General features: G+C 41.4%; 1 protein-coding gene across 1 annotated transcript in view; it reads right to left on the reverse strand.

The window, feature by feature from the left end:
* nr5a2 (nuclear receptor subfamily 5, group A, member 2) overlaps window positions 1–25,820 on the reverse strand; it is a 67,309-nt gene that overhangs the window by 3,805 nt on the left and 37,684 nt on the right. The window contains exons 5-6 of the mRNA XM_031759322.2: window positions 24,046–24,165; window positions 20,107–20,254 (exon numbers count right to left, since the gene is read on the reverse strand). Coding sequence (XP_031615182.1) covers window positions 20,107–20,254; window positions 24,046–24,165 — 268 coding nt within the window. The remainder of the gene's footprint in view (window positions 1–20,106; window positions 20,255–24,045; window positions 24,166–25,820) is intronic.

Below are 25,820 nucleotides of genomic sequence, written 5' to 3' on the forward strand. Positions count from 1 at the left end.
AAAATGCAGAAATCACTGAAAGTACTACTGTTTTGGATTTTTGTTGTTGACTGTTAAGTTATGTTTTGAGCGTGCGCTACAAAAAAGAATTATGCCGAGCATTTTTTAAAGGACTCAACATCTGTGGCATTGCTGTACGTATCAATGGACAACAGATGGGCATAGCTACATCTCTTCAAATTAGAGTGTTTTTTCTGAGAAATCAATAGACAAATACATTTATATTTTATTAAATTAAGTTTGTCAGCATAAAGGAAACAAAACTGAACCTACAGGAATCTTTTTACAGAATAGACATATTTGAATTTTAAGTCATGTGTCATTATAGCATCAAAAAAATCATTGAAAACTAACTTTTCGTGAACACACTGTCTGATAACTTCTATTACAGAATGAGTGTAGCTTTACTGCTAGCCATCCTCTCCAAACACTAAATACCACACATACATTAAAGAACACAATCAAATTTAAATAGAAAATTCTGTTTAGTATAATCAAGAATAAGATCTTCTTGGGCCATATAATATAAGAATAAATGTTTTCTGCAGAGCAAACACTGTAACAACACCACATGCTGGTTTGTCAGAGCATCTTCTGAGTCACAGCAGAGGCATGCCAGGTATTACCGTGCTTTCTCTGAAAGATTTGTCTCTGTTTTGTGTGTGACTACTTTAGTTAGATGTGTGCGTGTGTCGATGTTGGGGGGAGAAACTATGGAGAATTAGGATCCAATGTCTCTGTCAAGCTAATTAGGCAAAAGTGAGGCAATAAGACAGCATTTTAATTGCTAATTATTAGCAGAGCCTCTTTTGAAAAAATAATGAATCTGGGCTTCTAAAAAAAAGGGAAAAAAGGGAAAAGTACAAATGACAATAGCATAATATCGATTCTCTATTGGAAAAAACTGAAAAAAAGAAGAAAAGGGTTGAAGAGTCGTTTGTTTGAATTGTGCTGCTAAGCAAATTAGAAAAGTGAAAAGCTACTAGAGCTACTTTCGGCTGCTCCCTTAGTCACATGAGGCCTCCACAGCAGGTAGCACTGCATATTTGATTTGGCAGACCCTTCCTGACACAACACCAAAGGGATTTGAATCTCTTCCTGGGGCTTGAACCAGGGATCTTTGCTGCTAAGGTGATGTACATGAAGCCACTAAAGCAGAAAAGTGAACTCAGAGTAATTTAGTAATTCAAAGGCATGAATGCGATGAATTAAAACAAGCAGCAAATAAACAATTTATCAGTGATTCCCAGACAGTGGCAGGTTGGAGTATTAAATGTGCTAAGCACTCGCTCCTCTTCCTTCAGTGCCCCCCTTCATTCCCCCTCCCCTCTCTCTCTCTCCCTCTCTCCATCTCATCCTTCAGTCACTGTGGGACTAATTATCAACTTTTTTTCACATAAAACAGCCACAGTTCGTTGCAGTGCCGCGTCCGAATACTCAAAAGGAAACCCCGAGGTCCCGCAGAATACATTGTTTCATTTGACGGCCGATCATGCTGAAGCCAGCGACCTAATGCAAGAGCACACACACACACACGTACACGCACACACACACACACACACACACACACACACACACACACACACACACACACAGATTAATTCTCTCTTTCACAGAACCCGTGAAATCTCCGCTGTGCTTTTTAATTAGACTGGATCTGCTCTGTGCTGTGAGTGTATGTCTCTGTGTGTGCTTTTACACTCTTTCACCGACCCTTACAATCAACCTGCTCCAGGGACACGCACACACACACACACACACACACACACACACACACACACACACACACACACACACACACACACACACACACACACACACACACACACACAGAAACTGCACATTCAGTCATGCAAATGCTTGCTCCATTATTTCACTCTGATCACAGAGTTGCCTCACAGAGTGGACAATGTGTTGGGAAAAATATGACCAGAAAAATAAAAACAACACATACACTTAGTTACACCAAGGGTTTTCTTTTTTGTACATTTTTCTTAATTCTGTAATTATACTTAGACTATTTTAGTGTTATGTTCATCGGTAACAGGTCGCTGTAAATGAGATTCTTGTCAGTCAGGCCTGTTGTTTAAATAGTAACTATGGGACTGTGCAGTATATGGTGCCTACTGCGATTATTTGGGCATCTGACATCCCTGTCACTGGCCGAACTTCAGTTTGGGTGGGGTTAAAGTCAGTTGTGATTAATTGCTAGCTGAGAGCTTGGCCAGTTATTCAATCCTGCCCAAATTAATGTTTGTTAATTAGGTTCAAACGTTAGGGACATGTCATGTTTCATAGACGAAAGAAAAAGATCTTAAATACTATCAGTGGGGAGTTCACTTGATACGTTTACATTAAACTAGCACCTGTTTTGTGAAAACACTGTTATTTGCCCTGTAATGACTGCAGTTATTACAGGGCAAAACAACACCGTGTTCTCTTGCATTACACTTTAAGGGCCTCGATCAATAAACCTCTGAGTCACGTGCTGCCCATACACACAGCCTTTCAAAACTTCACAACATGTGTTTTCTGCCGGCTCCAAAAACAACACATAAAACTGGTGGGTCATAAATAGTTATTGAGGGAACTGCTGTCAGTAAAACTTGTCCAATTAAATGCGAGTGGAAGACAAACTCGTTACTTCCTGCATAGGCGGGAATTAGGTGGCTCGGCTCTTCCAATAGGTGCTCTCAAAGGCATTTATACGAGCTGATCAAAGCTGGAGGACCTTTTACTACATCTGCGGTGTGTCAAAGAGTGAGGAGCTGAACGTGCATCCCCGCTAACTCCTCTTTATTGTGCCCTACTGGACCGTTATCAAGTCGACGCTGTCCACAGCTACTTTTTCCACTATTAATCTGCCTTACAGCTTGGCTCCAATCAGAGATGGGGGCGTTGACAGACGAGAACCCGGCGACCTTTGACTCTGAGAGAAACATATGAGGACTAATGACTTACTAACTATCACAAGTGAAGTGTTGCATGATCACTGGGAGAACTCTGCTGTGTCTGTGTTTAAAACACAGGGCAGCAAAGGCAATCAAAGCAAATAAGAGCCACAGGGCAAGGAGCAATGGCCGAGCGGTTAACACTAGCACTTAAGTAGCCTATTATAAGAGTTATGTTGCTTTGCCCTGAAACATAATCTTTGATGAAAAACATTTTGTTTTACCCCCATTAGCCTCACAGCACCATAAAGTCGTGGCGTACACAAACATACATGCTGCAGATACATACGCTCACCTCAGCTCATATCAACACTCCACTGACTACATTTCATGTGGAAGTGCATGTGTGTGTGTGTGTGTGTTTCTTTTCTTCTACAGGATACTCTCCTTCCCCATTAGAGTATTACAACTATCTGTGCTTGCCAGAAAACAGGTTCCCCTGCTCCTTGGAGCTCTCAGCTACCTTGTTTTCCTCCAAGTCCCGTTTGGGGAATTCCCTTCTCAATATGAAGCCTCCACCTTAGAGGCGAGTGAAAAAATAATGGAGGTAAACTGCAGATATATGCCTCTTAACATTTAATGGGGGAATCTTTGAAACCTGATACTCCAAAGGGTAAAAGGATAACGAGTATCACAACAGTCTGATCACAGAATGTAAGATGAGGATGTGGAGGAATGTATCTATTGTCTGCTTTAGGAACGGAAATTGATCTCAGACAAAAACATCCAACTATGATGTAAACCACGGTGGTTAAGGCAGGGATATACTAAAAAACAGTATAGAAAAAACATAAAATGGATCACTTCTTCCAGGAGGTAGGTACACTGTGGTCATAAATAGATGAGCATGATTAGGAACTGTGGTGTTGTTCCTGGAGATGATGGTATCAGTGGAGACTCATCAGACCAGGCAACTTTCTTCCAATCCTCTATTGGCCAGTTAATGGTGAGCACCAGCGAACTGTAGCCTCAGTTTTCTGTTCTTAGCTGCACACCTTGTGGTCTTCTGCTACAGCAGCCCATCTGCTTCAAGGTTCAGAGAGATGCTCTTCTGCATACCTTGGTCATTGGTTTATTGTAGGGTAGCACCTTGAGGTAACTGTTGCTGCGATTTGTTGCTATATAAATAAAACTGAACTGAACCGATTTGAACTGCTCAATTTGAACTTTGGCACTTCGCTGTGATGTAATTGGCTGTGATTTGCGTTAATTAACATTCAAACGGATGTACCTAACAAAGTGGCCTTTCAATGTACATATTGGTTTGTGTAGTGTTAGGCTCATTTGTAAACAAAAAAGAAAGGTCTTTCAGGCTTGAAACGATGAACAAGTTTTCTTTTGTATTTATTCAAATGATTTTGTATTTACTCAGTGATTGGCTCACTGAATGCATACTTTATACTCGGGTATAAGAAAGGTCTCATTAATCTCTGTGCAGTGACCCTTTATCCTAAGTAGTGACCATTATTTCACCAGCATACATACTGTAGCTACATGCCCTTAAGCTAGCATAGAGCCCAATATCCAGAGGCCAAATTTCCTCTGTGCCTGCAATGAATAATAACTGTCTCACAGTTTCTGAAAACAGGCCACCAATGGGAACATGCTGTTGTCAGCTTGTCAGAAGAAAGCATTAAGGCTCAATTTGCCCGCCGACTCATCAAACCCTCACTTTCTCCTCTCCAGGGGCCAAATGCCATGTGGCTGTAAAAGAGAATTAAGCAGCTCCGGTCCAGTTGGGAATATATTAAGTCAGATCTAAACCTCAGCTGACAACAATGCTATTGTTGTTAAGCTAAACAGGTAGCGGCTGCTTGAGTTCTGTCGCCCAAGGATGGGTCGGCGGGCTCGGCGGGGTGATGGAGAGAGGTCGAGAGATATTGAAAGGGAGAGAAATGCGCCTAAGGTCTGATAAAATAAATAAGAGAAAAGGTGCTCGGAGCAGGAAGGAGACAAGCTTCTCTTATTGCCTATGCTGGCTGGAAGGTGCTGGGGATTTATCTTGAGGTGAAGGGGAAAGCAAATTTGCACCCTGAATCAGTAGGTCCTGTCTGTGGCTGCATTAGTAAGGGTTCCAACAGATGGGCACAGCCAGGGAGATTAATATCAGTGGGGATACATATTAAAGGGATAGTTAAGACTTCTCTACATAGAATGGCGCGGCAATGATATTGTCGTGTGGCTATTACAATAAATCACACATCCCGCAAATAAATATGTCCACAAGATGAGTTTGTTGGCCATGTTAACGATCGTATGGTTAATCAGATGAAAAAATAAATAATTGCCAGACGAATCAGCAATGAAAATAATCCTTACTTGCATTTCTAACATGCTTCAGACCTGCTGGGGTAAAAATCATATTGCTGGGGAAGAAAAAAAATCACATTGTCTCAGCATTATGAAAATCCATTTGCCAGAGGGATACTAAGAGACTTGAATCAACAATGAACCTGGTGCTTAGCCCTCTGTGGTCCCTCTAGTCCTCCCCACCTCTGCTTCTTATTGCCCCCCCACTTGTTTTTTAACCCCCCCCCCCTCCCCGGAGGTGGAACCAAAAGCCTTTCAATGAGCTGCCCTCAGAGTGAGTGATGCACCCACAGGTCCCTGCTCTCCCACCTTCCTGACGCTGCGTGGACTGTGCAGAAAGTTAACACCCCCTCGCCACTCACTAAACAGCTCCAAGTCATGTAGCTACGCACAGCTAATGATGCTAACGCTTGACTGACAGGCTGAGCACTAACAGGCAGCAATCCAGATGCAAAGTCCCTTCGTTTGGTGTAATGCGAGGAAATGTCGATGGAGAGGCGAAAAGGAAAAACAAAAAAGGAATCTAATGAATTAGAAATCAATATTGCTGCACCTGTGAGGTGGCTCTTCAGCCTCCCTGTGACTTTACCTTGTATTTCATTTGTACCTGTCAGCAACAGTAGGAGCAGGCACCGTGTGTTCCTGTGTCTGTCTGTCTGTCTCTCTGTGTATCAATGCATGCATGTGAACCTCGTTTAGATTCAGTGCACTTTTGCACCCGTCGGCTAATTACACCCAGGGTTTGTTTGTTGGTGGAGGGGAGGGCGCAGAGAGTGGAGGGGCATGTCAACCTTTCTTGTTTATGATAAAGTGACAGAAAATCATTGGGGGGTCAAGTATCGCCCCCCCCTCGCCAACCCTCTGCTGCCCTGAAAACTCCTGCAGCAGTACAGAAGGTGCATGGTGTGGGATGCCTCCCCTTTAATGAGACCATTAAAGGGCCCGTGTCCCCGTCAATAGATTTCTCTCATTCTTTCTCTGACAAATTTGAATTAATAATTCAGCATCAAGCGCCCGGGGATGTATATTTTCAGCATGAAGGACAGTTAATCCATAGTGTCAGTTTCCCACCTCGCTGTCTCTCACTCAGTCTTTCCCTCATGCGCTCTCTCGTCTTACATCCCACCCATCCCCTCTCCTTCCTCTTCATTCGGCTTCATTCTCTTTTGATGCCGGCAGGTAGAGTGCTGACTAAAGAAGAGTGCGCCACAAATATTCCACACCTTCTTTTGATTTCTTTGTTCTCTGTGGGATTTTTTTTGTTCCCCGTTAAGTTGACTGCACTTTTCACATAAGTGCAATTTGGGGTTTCATTTATTTAAAAGTACTGGATGACTGCAGCTCTCCCCCCCACCCCTCCAACTCAGAGTTAATGGGAGATGGCATGTTTGCAGGCTGCTTTTCAAAGCTGAACTGTAGATTTTACTGCACGCTCCCGCTGCGCCAAATGTTAGGACAGTCGTGCGCACAATTCGAGAAAGTCAGAGGAAATTAGTCATTTTGAAGATAAACCACAAGTATGCTTACTTATGTCCACACATGTTCTGGTTTGACGGTTTCACTGGTTTTGAGTGAATGAGTTTTAACAAAAAATACAAGGGCTCCTTCACTGTGCGGTCTCGTATTCGTCATTACACGCTGGAGTAGTGTCTAACTGTGAAAATGAAATTCCAAAAACAACAGACAATAAAAGAGGAACAAAAAAAAAAAAACACCTGCGCATTCACTTTCTTGAGGATTTCCAGATGTTACATTTTGTTCCTCTACAGAACAAAATGTAACATCTGGGAAAACAACACCAGTGTGCTTAAAAAATCAGCTGCGTAGCCGGGTAATCACTGTGAAACGAGTTGATTTTTAGCGTGGCTGCTCTCTGATTAAATTTGAGATCAGTGTGTTGAACTTGCTGTGAAGAAATGTATCTAGTAACATTCAAACAGCTTTTTAAAAAGTATAAATATATTATTATTCATTATTCTGTCAGTATTGCATCAGTGACAATTACTTTTATAAGTTATCTGCAGTTCTGTAATAATACTGATCGTTGTCCTGAGCATCGTATCAATTTCCAAGCTTGCAGTGTAATGCCAGGGGTAGCTTTTGCTATCAGTGCCAGGTGGCACTAAAGTACAACTTTATGCTCTAAGGCAGCATGCACAGGCACAAAGAGCTGGAATAGCAAACGCCTGCTACTGCAGAGCATTATTTTATATTACATAGCTTTGTTTTCTTATGATTTACTGTATGAGCGCATTCTGTTGGCGTGTCTGTGAGAACAGAAGGTTGATTGATTCATTTTGTTTCATCATGGGCCGCTTCTTGGCTCTCTGACCCCTTTCTTTAGCCACAATCACTCCTCTCTTTCTTGTTTTTCTCCCAACACAACATAAAGAATCGTTTTCCTTTCTGTGTACCAGCTCCACGCTGCTAAAAATAAGTTTCAGCACGAGAATGAAGAGGCACGAAAGGAGCTGTGATGGTTCAAGAGTGAGGGTGTAATGTCACCGGTGGGTGGGTGGGGGGGCTCAGTGAAGAGAAAGAGAGAGAGAGAAAGGGTGAGAGAACAAGAGACGGCAACTGTTGGATCATCTGTGCTTTAAAACATTTAATCACTGTCTCCGGTTGCACACAGACACACACACACACACAGACTAAAGCATGAACACACATATCATCTTAAAGCTCTGCTGTTCTGTGCTGTGACAGAAGTATCTTGTAACTACATTGTCCATAGACATACACACACACGCGTCCACCAGAACAGAAGCTCAAAGAGCAAAGGGTGTATAGACTTATAGCAGCCACCTGACCACCATATAGCTTACCAAAAAGTTTAAAGGCATGCCTCTGCACTATACATATTCACAGAGGGATGCAGAGACTGATAATCCACAAGCCAGGCAGTATTGTAATGCCAGTGAGCTCCGTTTGTAATATCAGACCGGTAGGTGTAGATGTAGGGGATTATTGCTGCTCCTAGTCTACTCAGCATTTTTCATGCAAAGTCACGCGCTTGCAAGTTTAGAGTCATTCCCATTGCTTAATCCTGACTTTTGATAGAAAGCAGTTCACTTATGGAAACTACGAGTTTCATTTAATGGGCTTTCCGAATAACTCAGTGCGTCATCCCTTTTATCTTTTTTCAATCATTACAACTCTGCGCTCACGCCTTTAGCATTTTGCATAAAGTAATGATTGTCTAGTGAGTTACACTAATGACACATCATGAGCTATACAAGGATCATAAATGTCTCGTCGTAAAGATTTTTTTCTTTTTTTTTTTTACACAACAACTGCAGCAATAACAGTGTAGCTCCTTCTGAGATATTGATCGAAAGAGTGAATGGCTTTACAACTTTACAAATGATTGACAAGGCTGGTGTGTGTGAAGCTTGGGGCCCAACTGATTACGTTTGTATTATTGAACACTTGACTGGCAATAGACTTAAAGACTTAGAGGCCACTCCTTTGGCCTAGATCGCAATGTGTCTTTGCGCACGTTTTCTTGTGTGTGTGTGTGTGTGTGTGTGCTACACGTGATGGCTACATGCTCTCTTTATGTAACCAAAAACATGGCAGTTATTGCGAAAGCATGACATTTAAATAATTTTGCTCCGATCACTATACTTTATGACAGTAGTAGTCAGTCTGGTGTGAACCATCAGTGCACATACACACACACACAGTGACCACAGTCCTCGTCTCGCAGCACTGTTATACTGTATTATGACTGAAATATTGATGCCTCTTCGATTCCTAGGACCAGCTCTGTTTTGTTGACTATTTGTCTTTCCTATTGTACGGCGCTCTGGGGGTTATGCTTTGTGACTCCAGAAAATTATCGTATTGTTTAAACTCATTGTAACGACATGATAAGTATGAGAAGCTGGTTGCTCTGATATTCTAAAGTCGGCGTGATAAGGTTCTGCGGAGTAAAACCAACAGGTCCTCTAAACCCGTTATTAGACTGCATAAAATCACTGCCAGGGACTAGATGATGCTTGAATCAAGAGAGGGATTATCTCATGCACTCTGGTGTATGCACAATTTGTTCTCCGAATCTGTTTTCCTTGACTAATGTGAGCCTGTTCTCCGCAGGGCCCCAGATAGCCCAGGTCTGTCTCCCCTACCCCAAACAGACATCCCTCAGTCTTTAATTGGAGACGAGTAGCAGCCCTGCTAGCGCAGCGTTGGGACCTGAGCTGCGGCCACTGAGAATGCATTAGCATTAGCATTGCAGCGGACCGACCTGTACATAATGATAACCTCAAGCTCTGCCCACTGGGAGCAGCTCCTGTTCACGCACGCACGCACGTACACACCAGCACACGCTCCCTTCCCCCTTCTACCCTATACACGCAGCCACGTAAACAAGCAAGTGTAATGCAGCCCCAGTGGTGGGCTTCTCGACGATCAGAGGAAGGTGGGGTGGAGAGAGAAAAAAATCAGTTGCCGCCGTTCGGCTGAAAAGTGTGTGTAATGAACTTGAGTTCCATTGATCGGGACTCAGAGTACAGAACCAGGGGCTGTTTGTCCCAGAAGGGCTGCCATACCGTTGCTCAGTAGCCCCTCATAAATGTTTGAGAGGCCTCAGCAGCTCCAGATCCACCCTACCTGGGTTAAGATTCTCTGTTACAACACACATATCCAGGTTGATACCGATGATGGATGGATGGTGGTTGAGGGGATCATCCAATATTTTAAGTTGATGACATTTAGGTGGTGTACTCTACAAGTGAGTCATGCTGATGGTAGTGCTAGAGAGAATTTTTTTCAAGCAGACAAGATTTTAAGACAAAAACTTTGTGCGCAGACGTGCAACTAAGTTGAGCATAGAGGCTAACATTTGCAAGGATGTGGTAATTAGGTTGGCATGCTATTCCTTCTCAAGCTCTAAGGCCCTCAACTGGCCCCTGAAAGCCCCCGTATGCTATAGACAGGATTGATATTACTGCAGATATCACTTAGAAAACACCTGATGTGCTCGGCCGACCATCCATGCCTCCTTTTGACTGCTAAGTATCAGCTGGCGGGAGGTCCTCCGCGTTATGCAGCAGGTAATAAAAGTTGAACATTGATTTTCTGTAGCAGCTTGTAACTGTTAATGTTGAGACATCAATAGCCAAAGCAAAGCGCTGGTGCCTTAATAGGAGGCCGAGAATGTGGAGGGCGCGAGCAGAAGCTGACTCTAAATCACAGAATCTATCCTTGCCGATCGATAGGACAGTAACTGCAAGTGTCCCTCTGCTTTCCTAATGTTTTATAATAAACTGACAGCCTGTAATAAGACCAAGGGAGAGGGAGAATGAGAAGGAGGGAGAAGGGAGGAGGGAGAGATAGAGGGGAACAGTTTCTCCATAGCCTATCTTGCCTTAAATCACCCCACATGGGAGTGCAGGAGAGAAACACAGGGTAAGGTAGAAGGGTGAATTTTTTTTCTGGTAAAAAAACCAACACTTTTACAGGAGCATTTGTCTGGATGTGCTCACTGCTAGAGTAGTTAGTGAGTGTATTGATGGAGGGGAGCAGAAGTTCAGGGGATATGTCCTGAATTGCTTTGGCAGGGCAGTGAGTTAAAGTGCATTAAATTCTGCTGCCACCTTGCAACAGTCATCATATTCAAGAAGTGAAGGGCTGGGCTGCACATAATTTGATTTTACATTCAGAGAGATCTAACTACTTTTGAAACACTACTTGTACAGCAGATGATGAGAGTTTTCATTACTATGCCGTTGCAATGAGGCTGCTGCTTTGGAATCATTTTCAAAGCTTATTTTTCAAAATGAAAGTGATGCTACAAGAAAGATTTAACATTATACATGATATAAGGATATTTGTATTATATGTGGTACAAAAACTGTACTGAATAAATAATAAAAAAATGTGCTGAAATTAAACTAAAATCACACACACTATAGCTCATAAATACAGCAAATGTAAAGCACTATAACATGCGTTATTATCTGAAATCCTTAGAATGCTGTCTTTTAAAATGTGTCTTTTGTCCTGTCTCCTTCCTCTTTCCCTCACTTGGTCACAGAAGATGGCCTATCCTTCCCTGAACCTGGTTCTGCTGGAGACGTGTTTCTGTTAAAAGGGAGTTTTTCCTTTCCACTTTCACCAAGTGCTTGCTCATTACTCTGATTATTCAGGTTTTCCCTCCAAACCTCTCTCACATGTTCACCACCTTTAAGTCAATGTTACACTGCATGCAATAACCTTTACACATACTGGATGTGTCCCAACGCTCTATAAACTTTTACACATGCATTTGAATTGTTGCAGTCTCTTTTCTATAAGTAATTTATTTATAAACAATAGAAGACATCATTCAAAACCAATATTTTGGGGTGTAGTTTTATGCAGCAATGTTGTTGCAGCAATCTACTTCTTGTGCCATCTGTGAATCTCTGCTGTCACATTAATTATGATACATCACAGGGATGACTAGGGAGTTGCGCCTATTCACATGTAATCAGCTTGTAAAAACTGGGAGGCGCATGAACAGCCAAATAGAGACAAAATGACCCCATGTGGGTTTGCTGTGTGCAATAGCACATAATGAGCATAAGCATGGCACCAACTCAAGAACATACTCTGTTTTAGGCCCGGGCTAGAGTTAAGCATTGGACTGTCTGTATTTACTGTCTGATAAATGTCACTGCTTAACAGTGTCAACATAAGTGTTATATAATTTTCTGCAATAATGGAAAAAAGATCTATAAATCACAGCCTGAGCTGTAAATGAAGGACTGGTTGGAGATGATCTGGATGGAGATGCTGAAAACTGAAACTGTACCCAGGTGAAGATATAGGGCTGAGCGTGAAGGTGGGGTTAGTGATTCTCACTCTGTCAGCCACCACCACCAAAACTCACTGCAACTTCTGCCTAATGACAACAGCCTGCAGTATTGCCAGGTAATAGTGGTGAGCTGGAGCTTTTATTGCTTGATAAAGTCTGAAAGCCTTTTAGACAGCCTCATTACATGGAATTCCCTACAAAGTGGCTGCCACCATCAGGAGCTGACTGCTCACCATGTTAGATTTCTTAGGATAAAATTGACAGAAAATATACAGAAGGATTAGGTTCATTGCTTTAGGGCACACTCCCACCTACTCCTAATAAGAAGAAAGAAAATGAAAGAAAAGTCAGGACACTCAAACATGATTAGCTGGATTTGGCTCCGTCGGAAACCAAGTTTGAACAACTTTTTTTCAATTTTTTTTTGTTTGTTTCCTGCATCAGAATGATGCCTGGAGAAAACAGACGGAGGGTAAAAAGATTTGTTTGAAAGGTAGATGAGAGTCCAATAGTTTTCAATCAGCACATGTTTGCCGAGCACTTCACCAAGCTTCAAAACAAAGTGATGAAAAAGGACTAGATGCAGCCGCTCAATGCGTGGACTGCACTTTATGAACCTTATACATATATAAGGTTCAATCACCACTATTGCATTTGACATTACTGCTGTCAATGGACCAGTCCACTGACTGAAACTAATTTATGGGACGCAAACATTTGTCAGAGCTGTCTGCACCGCCATGAACTCGTACACTGTGAGGCACCAGTCATGCCACATTTCAAACACATGCATCTCATACTATCCAGCTCTTTTCTCATGGAAAAAAACTATTGTGGTGAAATCACATCTGACCTGTAATACTTCACACATGAAACTGCCTGTATGAATTCTCTCATATGACAGCAACAATGCCAGATTTGTTGGTACCTTTCTCTGTTTTTTTTTTTTTTGTTTTTTTGGGGGGGGGATAAAAAAAAAAAGAGTGTTTAAGAATATTTAAATGAACAGTTTAAAATAATGATAAAAGTAGACAAGGTGAAAGAAAAGTCTGACACTTCATATAAACAAGGTTTCTGCACCAAGAACTACAAACGATTTTCTTCTTTGTTGGAATTCTACCCAATTCATTTATCAGATTTTACTTTCATCCATTATATTTTGCATTTGTTTTGTTCTCTTTCAAAATGAGACCAGTGCGTTCACTTAATGGTGCATTCCTTAGTAGATGTACATCATGGAGCCAAGAACAAAGACTTGTACACTGGTCACCTTTCGTCCGGGAAAGCCTAAAGTCACACAGTGCACATTTGGCTGCGAACCTTGTTCAGGCTATTGTAAATGCATGATTTACACAGTGTAATGTGCATTATCTAACTAGGGGAAACTCTTCTAACCAGTCATGCCAACAGGTTAATCTCTGACTAACAGTTCTAAATTGACATTGGGGTACATGGTATTTGTGTTTCCACGAGTGCAGCCTCGGAAAAAAACAAGCAACCTAAATGAGGTAAAGTGTACATCTACTGCAGTCCTATTAAATGTCCTAGTTTGCCTAACCCAATTTCAGCACGCAGCAGACCAGCTGTCAGGACGTTTGAGCGATTGTGCAATGGGCTGCCATGTCCTCAAAAGTCTTAACAAATGATTAACTCATTTACTTACTTAGTGACAGCAAATGTATTGCAATAGACAATAATGGAATGGAAAACAGTGATTAATTCACAGCATGTAATTCTTCAGTCAGATTAACGATCCAACTCTGGAATAAAAATGGACAAAGCCATGAGTCAAATGACCCAACTTAGCCTAGGTGTAAAGTGTCACTGGATACATTGTTAAATAAAGTCTAAAATCTATTGGATAATGACTAAATGTTGGAGTTATCAAAATCAGGGCAAAACTCCAAGATTGCTGTCATAAAGACGCCTCTTATATTTACACTCCTGTACAGTAAATAATTGTGTGCCATTCATATTATTAGCAGTCTTAGTAGATACAGTGGGGACTTTGTTTCTTTTCTATTTTTACACCGGTGGGTTCTGTTGTTTCTTTTAAGTTATCAGTTTCAGCATTTTTTTTCTAGTGTTTGCTTTATGATTGCCACATGTACACAGGGCAAAGTTTTAACAGATTACGCAGATTACATTGTGTTGTTTTACTGTCACTTTTTGTGTGTTACTGTAAACAACAGTGCTTTTATTCTCATTATTTATTTATTTATTAATTTAATGTATGCACTGGCTCGTCCACATGACTCCAGAGAACAGGAAAAGAGAATCATATTTTGTGTTTAGTCAAGACGAGGGCATAAGAACACATGTACACGCTAACTGTACTTTATTCACGTATTGATCAGGCCAAAGGTACACATCATGCTCCATTTTGTTGACTTTTAGCCAAGCGCAAGTTTGGCTCCAAAATAGGGAAAAAAACAATCTGTTAAACTGTTAGAACATTATTAAACACGGATTACTGAGCATGCTCTGTTAAATGGCTCAATAGAATAAATGTTGAACTGTCACTGCTTCTCAGTTTTAATCAATTCCTAAATGAATTTTAAATGATTGGATTCTTTTCAGGAAATTAATATTTGCCATGTTTTATGGGCATGTGAGTGTGTGTGTGTTTGTGTGTGTACGTGTGCGTGTAAGGGGGCTTGCGTTAGCCAGCTCCCCTGCTCACTGGCCAGGGATCAGTGCATTGATTCTGAGCAGCCTCGGCTGTTGCTTAATTAGGATGTACCTGTCTGGGAATTATATCTTTTTTTCTCTCTCATTGTGCAAGGAAACAAATATGATAAAGAAATACAGAGAGGGAGAGAAACTTGTCTGTTTTCATCAAGGTTAATCACGTTTTCTGCTTTTGTGTTGCTGTCAGCAGATTGGTGTCTGACCTCGCAGCGCGCAAAAAAAAAAAAAAATGGAAAAAATGTTTTGTGTGGGACACAAAACATGCTAATGAAAGATGTTTCATTGTATGGGGACGGGGGTGACGGGGTGCTGATGGGCTGTAAAAAGTGGAATTCAAATGGCGGGGATGGTTAAAAGCAGTACGTTGAATGAAAAATCTGCCATAATGGTTGTAATCTGAATTAAATTCAAATAATTTTAAAATATCTTCACTATCAAAGCAGTTACTGGATACTATTAGATATTCAACTAACTTAAATGTTATTTTTTTAAGTTGAATCCATCCATACATTTGATTGTTTGTCATGTTGGTCATGTTTAGGGATAGAAAAAGAGGTGCAGTGAAAGTTGGGTGAGGAAGTAAAGAAATAAATAGTGAATTAAGATGAATGAGGACCAATGGAGGTGGATGTGGTGATAGAGTAGTGATAGATTGAGCTGTACAAAGATGGATGTTAAAAAAAACAGAGAGAAAGGACAGAGCAATGAGACAAGAGACAATACAGAGGGCTGGATGGATGGAGAGGGATGAAGGGTGGGAAAGACTTGATGGGTGGGTGTCTCTAAACTCCAATCTCAGCGACTGACTAATCGCTTGACAGACGGCTAATGTGTTGAGTTGCTGAGGCAGCTCTTGAATCACTGGCTGCCCTGTCTTGATTTCTTATGAATGGACAACACTGCACGTTTCTGATCACTAAAAGAACCACCAAGTTTACTTTAACAGACTAAACAAAGCAGCATTGGTCTGCATCACTTCCAAAGATTACAAATATTCATATTTTTAGTTACACAATGCCTGAAAGAAAAACAAATGATAGTTCCTATTGTTGTTTTAATGGCAATAACTGGGTCTATTTTAGACACATAATAGCCATCCCCATTTAGCTTTTATTTGGCTGTTTTTAAAATTTTAATTTAATTTCATTTATTCCATCTCTAAAAAAAAAAAAAAAAGAAACATGCAAATAATGAGGAAAAACCAAAAACAATCAGCTGTACTTGTATTTAATAGAGGAATAATATAACCAATATACGGTTGCATTGCACAGAAAGCATAATTATGCATGATATAATAATCAATAGAAACTATTTTAAGCAACATAATGAATGATGAATAATGAACGATTACAAAGTGAGCACAGTTACACATTTTCAGCACGCTACTGCCCGTGTTCCTGCTAAATGCTGCAGTATGAGGACATTATTTAGGGCTACAGGTATGTCCACAAATGCGCTCTCTCCACTGGGACCATTTACCACCCTGCGCTGGTCTGGCAGGTACTCTGGTTCTCCTCTCAGTTCACAAGGATTGGCAGCACATGTCTCACCAAATTACAGCTGATGAGGTCTGAACCACTAAGCTGGGTTAACTGGTTGCTGGGTGAGCACTCTGTGACCTCTGTCTCTGTTTCTGCTTTCCAAGTTTGGAAACTATACATGATGAACCAGAAACACATCATGATGATTTAGGATAAAAGCTGATCATTTTTCCAGGATTCAAACTTAAAGGAGGGTCTACGTTCTTCTCAAAATAAAATCTCTTTCCTCCATAACTGGGGATGGATCTAGTAAGAGCAGCCACAGCAGCAGGAAGTCAATTCTCCCTAAAATATAAAGAGGAGACCATTTATTTTTACTCAGCCTGAATTCAAACGTGTCCCTTCACCTCTGGTAATGCTCTGTAACCCAAACAGCCTGTCAGTCTTTCTGTTAGGTCTTTAAGTCTATTAAAGGAAATCAAAGGCCCATTAACAGTTTCTTGACACTCGACGACTCGAAGTAATCCTTCTCCAAACTCTGATCCAGACAGCCCTCAAACTCTCACTGCCGTTATGTGTGTCCTTTGCTCAATGCCCAAGACGTACAATCATTGCTCACAGTCCTACAAACACTTAGTAGATCAATGATCTCAGAGTGATAATCTCCTCCTTGATAGAGGGTAAAAGCCTTCACTGAAGACAGGGAGTGACAGGGGAAAGTGAGAGGCAGTGATGGAAAGAGATAAAATAAAGCAATAAACAAAAAGAAAGCAAACAGGATGTATAACTTCGAAAACAAGTGCACATACAGATCATGACAAGTGTCTCCTCTCAGCTGGGTTGACATCTATATCTCTGTTTTTATTGACAACTGGCTTAACTAAAAGCTCCTCTGCCAGGGAGTGAATGACTGACTGCCCATGTACAGAAAGAGAGGGGGGATGACTCACATGGGAAATCACCAGCTGTATGTAAGTGAGTGAGTAAGTAAATTTTATTTATAAAACACCTTTCGCAGACATGTAGTCACAGAGCGCTATATCTCTAAAATCATAAAATCTAGGAATAAGTGCAATAAAAAATAAAATAGAATAAGAAATTGTATTGTTGGTACTAATGGCCCACTGCTTCAAGCTGAGTGCTTGCACAAAAGGGGAAGTTTATAGACGACAGACTTATGATCTGGTACTGCATGCATATACTGTAAATAAACTTCAGTAGAATCAGTGTAATTTAGTTATGGTTAAAGTTATCAAACCAGACAACTAAACTATTTCTCCAATTACCGAATAACCAAAACAGCACATTTGTGGGGGCTGGTTAAATGAAAGCATATTTAAATAAAGTTTGAGAAAGACTAAATTTACAGTTAATTATGGGTGCTACCAAACCCAGTGTCTTCCTTTTACTTTCCACCTTGTTGCACAAGAGGACACTTAAAATACTGCACTGCACGCCATGTTGGCAGTGGCTGTCAACTGTAAGGTGTGGGGCTCAAATGATAATCATAGCAGCGATGCATTGATAGCAGCTGTAATAGCAGCAGTAGCAATCATGATAGCAGTATCTGTGATAGGAGAAGCAAAGCAGCACAAACAAATCTATAGAGGCCACTTTATTAGTTTTGTAAAAAGCTGTCATGGCACAGAATCATTGGGTATTTCTCAGGGTTTAATCCCGTACCCTTGTTTTCGTGATTTAACATGCTTATTTAAATAGATGCAAATGTAGTGTGTGCTAAGTAAGTAGAGCCACGGTGTTAAAGTAGTGCAAACAGTTCCTAGTCTCAAATCTGTCGTAATGAACACATCCCTTTTAAATTAGAGAGTAAAGTGACCAGTATTTGAGATTAAATTAGGCTAATAAAGAGGAAGAGTCTAATCTTTTAGTTCAGCAGTCAGTGTACATCTACTTTTATGCCTCATTTCCCTACGACCCTTATTAACTGGCTCTGCCGGTAGGGCACAGACAGCTGTGTCGCAAATTAATTTGACCCTTCTGATAATGTGTTTTGATAAATAAATATACATACAGCGGCTCTACCACTACCGATGCTACGCACATTATGCACATTAATTCCCCAAAGTAAACATATCTGTAGCTCAGCCTTCTCACAGCCAATTACATACTCAGTTTCAGCTGTATGTGATATTAATCACATAATGTAATCTCCCGGCTCTACATAGCTCGAGCCTCTCTCCTCCCCTCATCCCCACCAACACCACCTTGGCTAACGCCGATCCCCTCAGCCAGCTCTACGGCGTCTGTGCCGGGCTTCTTTTGCGGGAGGCCTGGGCAACGCCGGAGAACAGGCACTGCCGGGGGCGATACACATCCCTCAGCTGGGCCTTTCATTATGGATGATGTTTCTGCCAAATTATTTAGACCCTGAGCCCCAGCAACATCCCCACCCAGTAAAAAACTGAAACAAATACATGCATGCACACAGATGTGTACACACACACACACACATTCCCTGTCTCTTTCTTTACAAATGCGCGCAAGCATTAATTCCTCCTGATCGCATATATGTGTGTGTATGTACAGTTCATTAGTGCTGTTTTATTTGTTCAGAGGTGTTAAAGAAGTGAAAGTGTGACTCTTGTGAATTACATGTTGTCAGAAGGGACTGGAAGCTAAGCATGAGGAAAATATTCATCACATGTATGCCAGTGTTGCTCTCCGTGCCATAGAGGGCCCTATGTTGACACTACTGGCTTCAGTAATGTGGGATGTTAAACAGGTTTGGCTCAGTGTGTGTGTGTGTGTGTGTGCGTATTCCTCAGAGGCAATTTGTTGCAGACTCGTTAGGAAAGAGTCAGAGATGACAGTCTCCTGGCAATGTCTGACCTCGGCTTAGAGATTGGAGAGCAGCTTTGGGATACAGACACACACACCAAGGAGAATGCATGCACACACACCACATGCCATCAAAGTTACCCTTCTTTTTGTCCCTTAACTCATCAAGCTTTATATCCCTCCACTTACCTTCCTTCCCAAATCCCATGCACTGTCTCTCCAAAACACTTCAGGCTGGTGCCAGCCTTCAAACAGCATGACCAGTTCAATTCCCACTCGCTCTTCATCTTCCTCCTATTTCCTCCTTCCCTTCCTTCACCCTTCTTTAGCTGAGATCCCTTCCAAATCCCTTCTTTCCTTTCCAAAGCTCTACAGCAAATTCTGAGAGGAAAAGCGGAATACCCCCCCCCCGCTGACCCCTTGCCCTCTCACCCGTTCCAAACTCACATCTCATTTCTCATGCACAGCTCGCTTCTCAAATACTGGTTATGAGTTACACTGCACTTGGCATAATCCTGCACACACTGTGATTCATGACTTCTAATATTGTTGATCCAGGATCTGATATTTAATTTGCATTTGTTGCAGCAAGTCTGCGATGCCAAACACCAACAGCTAAATTTCAGAAAAGAAAAATGTCAATATTTATTTTGTATTTACACTTCATATTGACATACTCTCTTTCTCAAGAAACTTTGTACTTTAGAAACTTGAAGATGCGGTGGAAGATCAGGTGAGAGATTTGCTGCTGGGAATGCCACCGATAGATTTATGTGCAAGAGCTGGCTAATAGAAAAAGTAAACCTGCCTATAGTGGATCTAAACTTCCATCCATAGTCCTATATCATCTCTATGGTTGCACTGTACTGAACTTAGATTTATTGAGAGTTGTACTCACCAAAAATACATTTAAATTTTAGACCCAGACGTATATACAAGAGCTGCCACATCCACCTAAAGAAGACCAACCACACCTACCTCACATCCATTTTCCCCTTTGTACCTTTCAGAACCACCCCTTCCTCTCAATTCCCATGTTCCTCCTAGCTGATATAAAATATATCTGACTTACCCAGGCTGAAAAGCACCAGGAACTTCAGGCAGACAAACTCTCGTTGATCCAGCTGCAGAGAGCGTAGTTTGGCCACCAGCTCCTGGGCGTGGCTCAACAGATTGTTGAGAGTTGCTCCTGCCTGTGAGGCAATCACTGCGTAGTCCACCTTAAAAAAAATAGGGAAAGAAGAAGGTAAAAATGTGTGCATTTAGGTGACACTAACTGGAGTTTGAGCAGAAGTTTTGAAAACATAGTTCTAGATACTAAATAGAACACAATGTCACTTAGTCGATCACTGATTTGGGAGTTTTACAGCCCCATAGTAGCAATAATTGGACAGTGGTTTGGTTTGGAAACAGCATGTCTGCGACAGACTAAATCACCCATTTCTAGTCTGTCACTTCTCTTTCAGTTCTTTCACATGGATACAAAAATGGCTAACGCGCTTCCTTAGGTCTAACCTATAAACATTAACACCCACTTACACACTCCTTTTGCAGGTGTGCTTCAAACCTGCAGCTGCAGCTCATTTGAATGGGAGGCAAGTCCTTAGTCGCCGCTCACCATAAGCAGGACCATATTAAATTTTTATACTTATTGACAATTCATTACCATAATTGACTGTGTGAGGGTTTCCAGGGGAAGGTGGATGTTGGTGTGAGTCAGGAAGAGGTTCCCTGCGAGCTGCCATTTGTAATTATAAGCAGCTGTGAGTTTGGATTTTACTTACAGTGTAAATAAGATGACTAGAATACTTTTTTTTCATCTTTTTTTTTTTCCCTTTGCAAATAAGAAAAGGGTCAAAGGGACATACATGTTGATAATGCACCAATTTTTTTATTTCTTTATCTGCCTTCCCCTCTTAGTTTACCTTACGTGTGCTTTTACTACACTGCACTCTCCCACTTTGTCCCGACGCCTCTGTCCCTGTCTTCCCATCTTAACACCTTCGAGACAGAAAGAGCTATGGCTCTGTGAAAAGCAAACACTGCCCCCCTTCCAAGGTGTCAATCAATTTACATAAAATCAACTGTGCATGAAATAAGTTCATTGAAGGATTGGACTGTTGATGGTGATGCCTTGGGTTATTGCCTCCCAGCCTTAAGTAAAAAGAGAGACCAAATAAAACGCTATAGTGTCACTATAGCAGACTTAGCACTAACTCTGGTGACCTGCGTATCAATCAATCAATCAATACCACTTTATTATCACCCCCGGAGAGACATAGAGGGCGAATATATGATTAAACCTTCAAATCTTAACTTATCATAAATATAGTCTTTGCTGAACATTAGGATGAATATGAAGGGTGAAAATAAGTTGGTGCTGCTATAGATGGAGGATGCAGATGGAAAAAAGACCTCGTTTGAAACCACAGAAAAGTGTGCGTATATATATATATTGTCATTTGAATTTAACACACACCAGGAGCACTCTTATAGAGCCGGCTGACTGCCACACTGTGAGGCCTTGCTAAATCATTCAACAGATCAGTCCAGCCTTTGTCATTTCATGTTTGCTCACATTTGCACAAGTTCCACTGTGTGTTTGATCCTATGACAGGATAAAGAACAAGCACTCATGGCCATTTCTCACTGCTGTTGGTGACATGCAGTAGTAAAGAGAAAGAAAGGCAGAAAAAAAAGAAAAAAATTAACAAGCAAGGGACAACAAACATAGGGACATGAGACCGGGCAAGACAGAAGGCAAATGACAGGCTGTAGCAGTTAATCTGCTAGTTCAATGGATTTCTCTTCAAATGTCAGTATGAATGGAGCATATGACTGGCAAGAGCAAAGAAGCAGCTTGCTTCAAAGCAAAAGGGAAGAAACATCTGTTTAAATTCTCCATATGAGCAAAGCTCTGGTCCTTCAGTCACATTTTTTTAATAAAAGCAGTACAATATCTCCGGTTAAACTTTGTAAATTTATTTCAGAATAAATGTGGTGATTTGCCTCAATGCACTTGAGGACAAAGTGCAATCAGTTTCAGTGCAACAATGGATTAATTACGGCATGAACTAAGGCCTGTCCTCAATGGCTGCTTTGTGTTATGGCATCATTTGGTTAATTCCTCATAATGCACTACATATGTGCATGCAGCGTGCATTCTGGCAATTCAATAGTATAAAATACCAGCTGTGTAATTTCGTTTGGGCTGCCAAAGGGAAAAAAAAATCCACCTTGTAAAACTGTAGTATCTGTTCAAAATTAAGATTTTGCACACTCTGCATTCTTGGACAAACGGCCCTCTGTTTTGCTGTTGGGACTATGCTTCTAATCTGATATAGCCACTCTGTGTAAAGCTTAGAACTACAAATACATGATCCTTTTTAAAAATACTGATATATAGTTTATAGACCAGAGGACTACATGTATTCCATGTACAACACAAATCTTAAGAATATCACAAATTTGCTTCTTACTGGGCACTAAGGTCAGAGAAGGCTTTTGCCAGACTCGGTGCAGCGCTCTCCCATCAAGTCCTGACTGTGTTTGTGTAGCATTTGCTTTGGGTGATGTTGCTACTGCAGTTTAAATATCCCTTGTATTATCACTGTGCTGTCACCCCTGGCCAGGTGGAGAATAATAGGAGATAATGAACTGTTTCAGAACCTCCCCCTACACACACACACACACACACACACACACACACACACACACACACACACACACACACACACACATGCATACATTTCCAAACACACACACACACCCTCAACACCAGCTGTTCATTAACCAAAGTATGCAAAACGAAACCGCCATCCAGCACCTCCCCTGACTATCAGCCCCTCCTCCTCCTTCTATTCCTGCACCTCGCTGCTCGGGCCTCTTAAAACAGCCTTATCTGCTTCGCCTCATCATCTTCTCCCCGATCCCTCCTCATCTCTTCTACTTTTGGCACCTTTCAGCCTTCTTCTACCTTCTTCTGCCTCCTTTCTTTTCTTCTCCCTCCTATTCTCCAACTTTAACTCAATCTCCTTCCATCAGTTTACTCCCTCCGTCCATCTGTTCAACAATCTCGCACCACTTCTTCCGCCTTTTTATTTATTTTTTTGCTCAAACTCTCCTTTACCTTTTACCACTATCATAGCACTATTTGTTATAGTTTGTAGTTCCCACTAGAGGCAGTACTGGCTGCTTCTTCGCCCATGCTCAGAATCGACTGTGACCTTGTCTTCATTCAGAATCACGGAATTAAAAGGACTCCCCCTGTACACAGTGCACACGCGCTCGCCAGAATCTATTGTTGTAAAACATTTGTCGAAAAGCAATGTTTTTGCAGTGCAAGACAATCAATAATGCATGACTTCTCAACTCACTGACAGCCATCTGATTGGTCAGAGGCATATTCATGATGAGCAGTTTCGCACCTTTGTGACCGCACACACTCTCTCTTTCTCTTTTAAAATGTGCCTTTGTCTGTGTGCGATTTTGAGAATCACCGAAGACCAAGGGAGTCTTCTATGTTTGCTTTGGGTTTGTGTATTTAAAGACAGCTTGCTTTGTGAGTGCTTGTGTGTGTGTGTGTGTGTGTGTGAAGCTGAAACACAAATCAGCACACGGCATTCTGATGCATTGAGATTTCTCGTTAGGGCTTCAGGCACCATCTCCCACCAACTTCCTCAAAGACCCCCAGTAAAAGAAAATAACACATTTAGCTGCATTCTTTATCTGTCCACCCACTCACTATGCTACAGCATGAGTGTCTGAGTGCTTTATTTATTCACTGTTTGAGTCTTCATGCTCTGAGAAAAACTGTATGAGCCTATAATCTTAGAAAGAAACCCCAACAATCAGGCGACATGTTTATGAGCAACCACTTGGCAACAGTGGGAAGGAAAAACCCCCCTTTAACAGGAAGAAAACTTTAAGGGACAGTTTTTTTCAGAGTTCGAGTGATACAAGATTGGACAAAAACAAAAAAGGAGTGGAAAATACTGGAAGTAGTTCTTACCTGTTGGCCAGTGACCAATAGGATGGAGCCCTCCTTGGCATGCACCACCTGGCGGAAAACGTGGTCGAGAATGAGGAGTTCACTCCAGCAGTTCTGCAGCAGCTTCATCTGGTCATCCACCTGATTAGAGATGCATATACAAAAATCCACATCAGGCCAGGTGTTTATTTTTCCGCTCTTATAAAGCTGTAACAACAGTCTCTGTTGAGACTGAATGCCAGATCTACAATACTTAACTGTAACTGTCATCAGTGCAGATTGCATGTCTTTCATTGCACTCCTTTATTAGATGTCAGGGCCTTTTTGTAAGTTATTTAGACAGGTTTGCAGTCATCAACACACAGAGTTGCGTGTTCAGGCGGGGCGTAGAAAACATGCAATGTGCGAACTGTACAAAATGTGTTTAATGTTCCAAAAATTAAAGTCTTATATCTGTAAGTCACTGAAAACAAATCATGTTTTAAACAGGAACTTGTGAATAAGCAAAGTCACACTGTTAAAATTTGTGGTTACGATTGTGTCATAAATACTGTAATCATTTTACAGGCTCCATGATCAGTCTATGAGGTCAGCTGCTCTAAACATTTTTACTGCATGTTGGGTTTTTTTCCCAAATGCTAAAAATGCCTGTTAGAAAACCCCGTAAGTCAAATAATCTGAAACTTAGAGCAGTGATAATATTGTATAAAGACCTTGAGAAATAAAGGCTCCAGCCAAATAGTATAGAGCCACCCACAGAAAAAAAAAGCGCTGAAAAAAGCTGAAGCACTTTGTCAGCCTTAGCGGCTTGTAAATATCACAGGCAGCTGTTTGCCGGGTAAGCTTTCTCACAGGTCAATCACTATTGATCAGTAGCGTACCACGGGCATTTTTTTTTCCAACCTTACACAAAGCTCAAAAGTCCCCTGTATGCACTCTAAAGCTTTCTCATGTGAACCTTTCCCCACACAGTTAAGCACTTTGCTGCGTGCCTGATTTAACAATGTTGCCAGGTTTATCTGTTTGCCCATTGCCAGGAGTTTCTGAGTGATTCCACAGATGATAATGATTAAGTAGCCCCCCCCCCCCCATTTGTTTTTTTCCCCCTCTAATATCAGCCATCTGCTCCCAGGGACCTGACAGGTAAACTTTGGAAGCTGACACAGGTGAAATAGTGGTTTTGGGAACCAAAACAACCCCCTCCATTGTGACTGCTAGTCTCTTCCCATGCCCGACCGTGTTAATCATTACTCTACATAGCTAGACTCAAAAAAAAAAAAAAAAAAATTGCGAACACATTGAGAGGGATGGAATGAGGAAAATGTATAAGTAGTTCTTTCTTTCTTCCCCCACCTTTTCTATCAGTAAACAGTGTGCACTTTGTGGCTTCGCTGGGAATAATGTGTCTTTCTGAGCACACGGGGGTCTGCTGCTTTGAGTATGTGAGAACTGTCTGTGATGGGCATCCAAAGCTTGCAGTGTGAAGAATGTGGATCGATGGTGTATCGCGGAAAGGTTTGAAAGGAATGTCTTTTTCTTTTTGGTGCTCCGTGGAAATCATAAAGGGTTCAGATTGTTTGATATCAAGTGACCTTAGTTACTCATTTCATGTCAACAACTTTCACTTCACTTTATTACCTTGTATGACACGACAGTGGATATGGCCTAATCTGAAGTCTATTTCTTGTTGATTAGGCCTGTTTTGACTGGTGATCCAGGGCTGTGGTAAACAGTGTTTGTTTACCTTCCACAAAGACACAACAATAGACAACACACTTGGTTAGACGACACGTGGG

This window comes from Oreochromis aureus, linkage group 15, assembly GCF_013358895.1.
Source record: "Oreochromis aureus strain Israel breed Guangdong linkage group 15, ZZ_aureus, whole genome shotgun sequence".
NCBI classification, from domain to species: domain Eukaryota; kingdom Metazoa; phylum Chordata; class Actinopteri; order Cichliformes; family Cichlidae; genus Oreochromis; species Oreochromis aureus.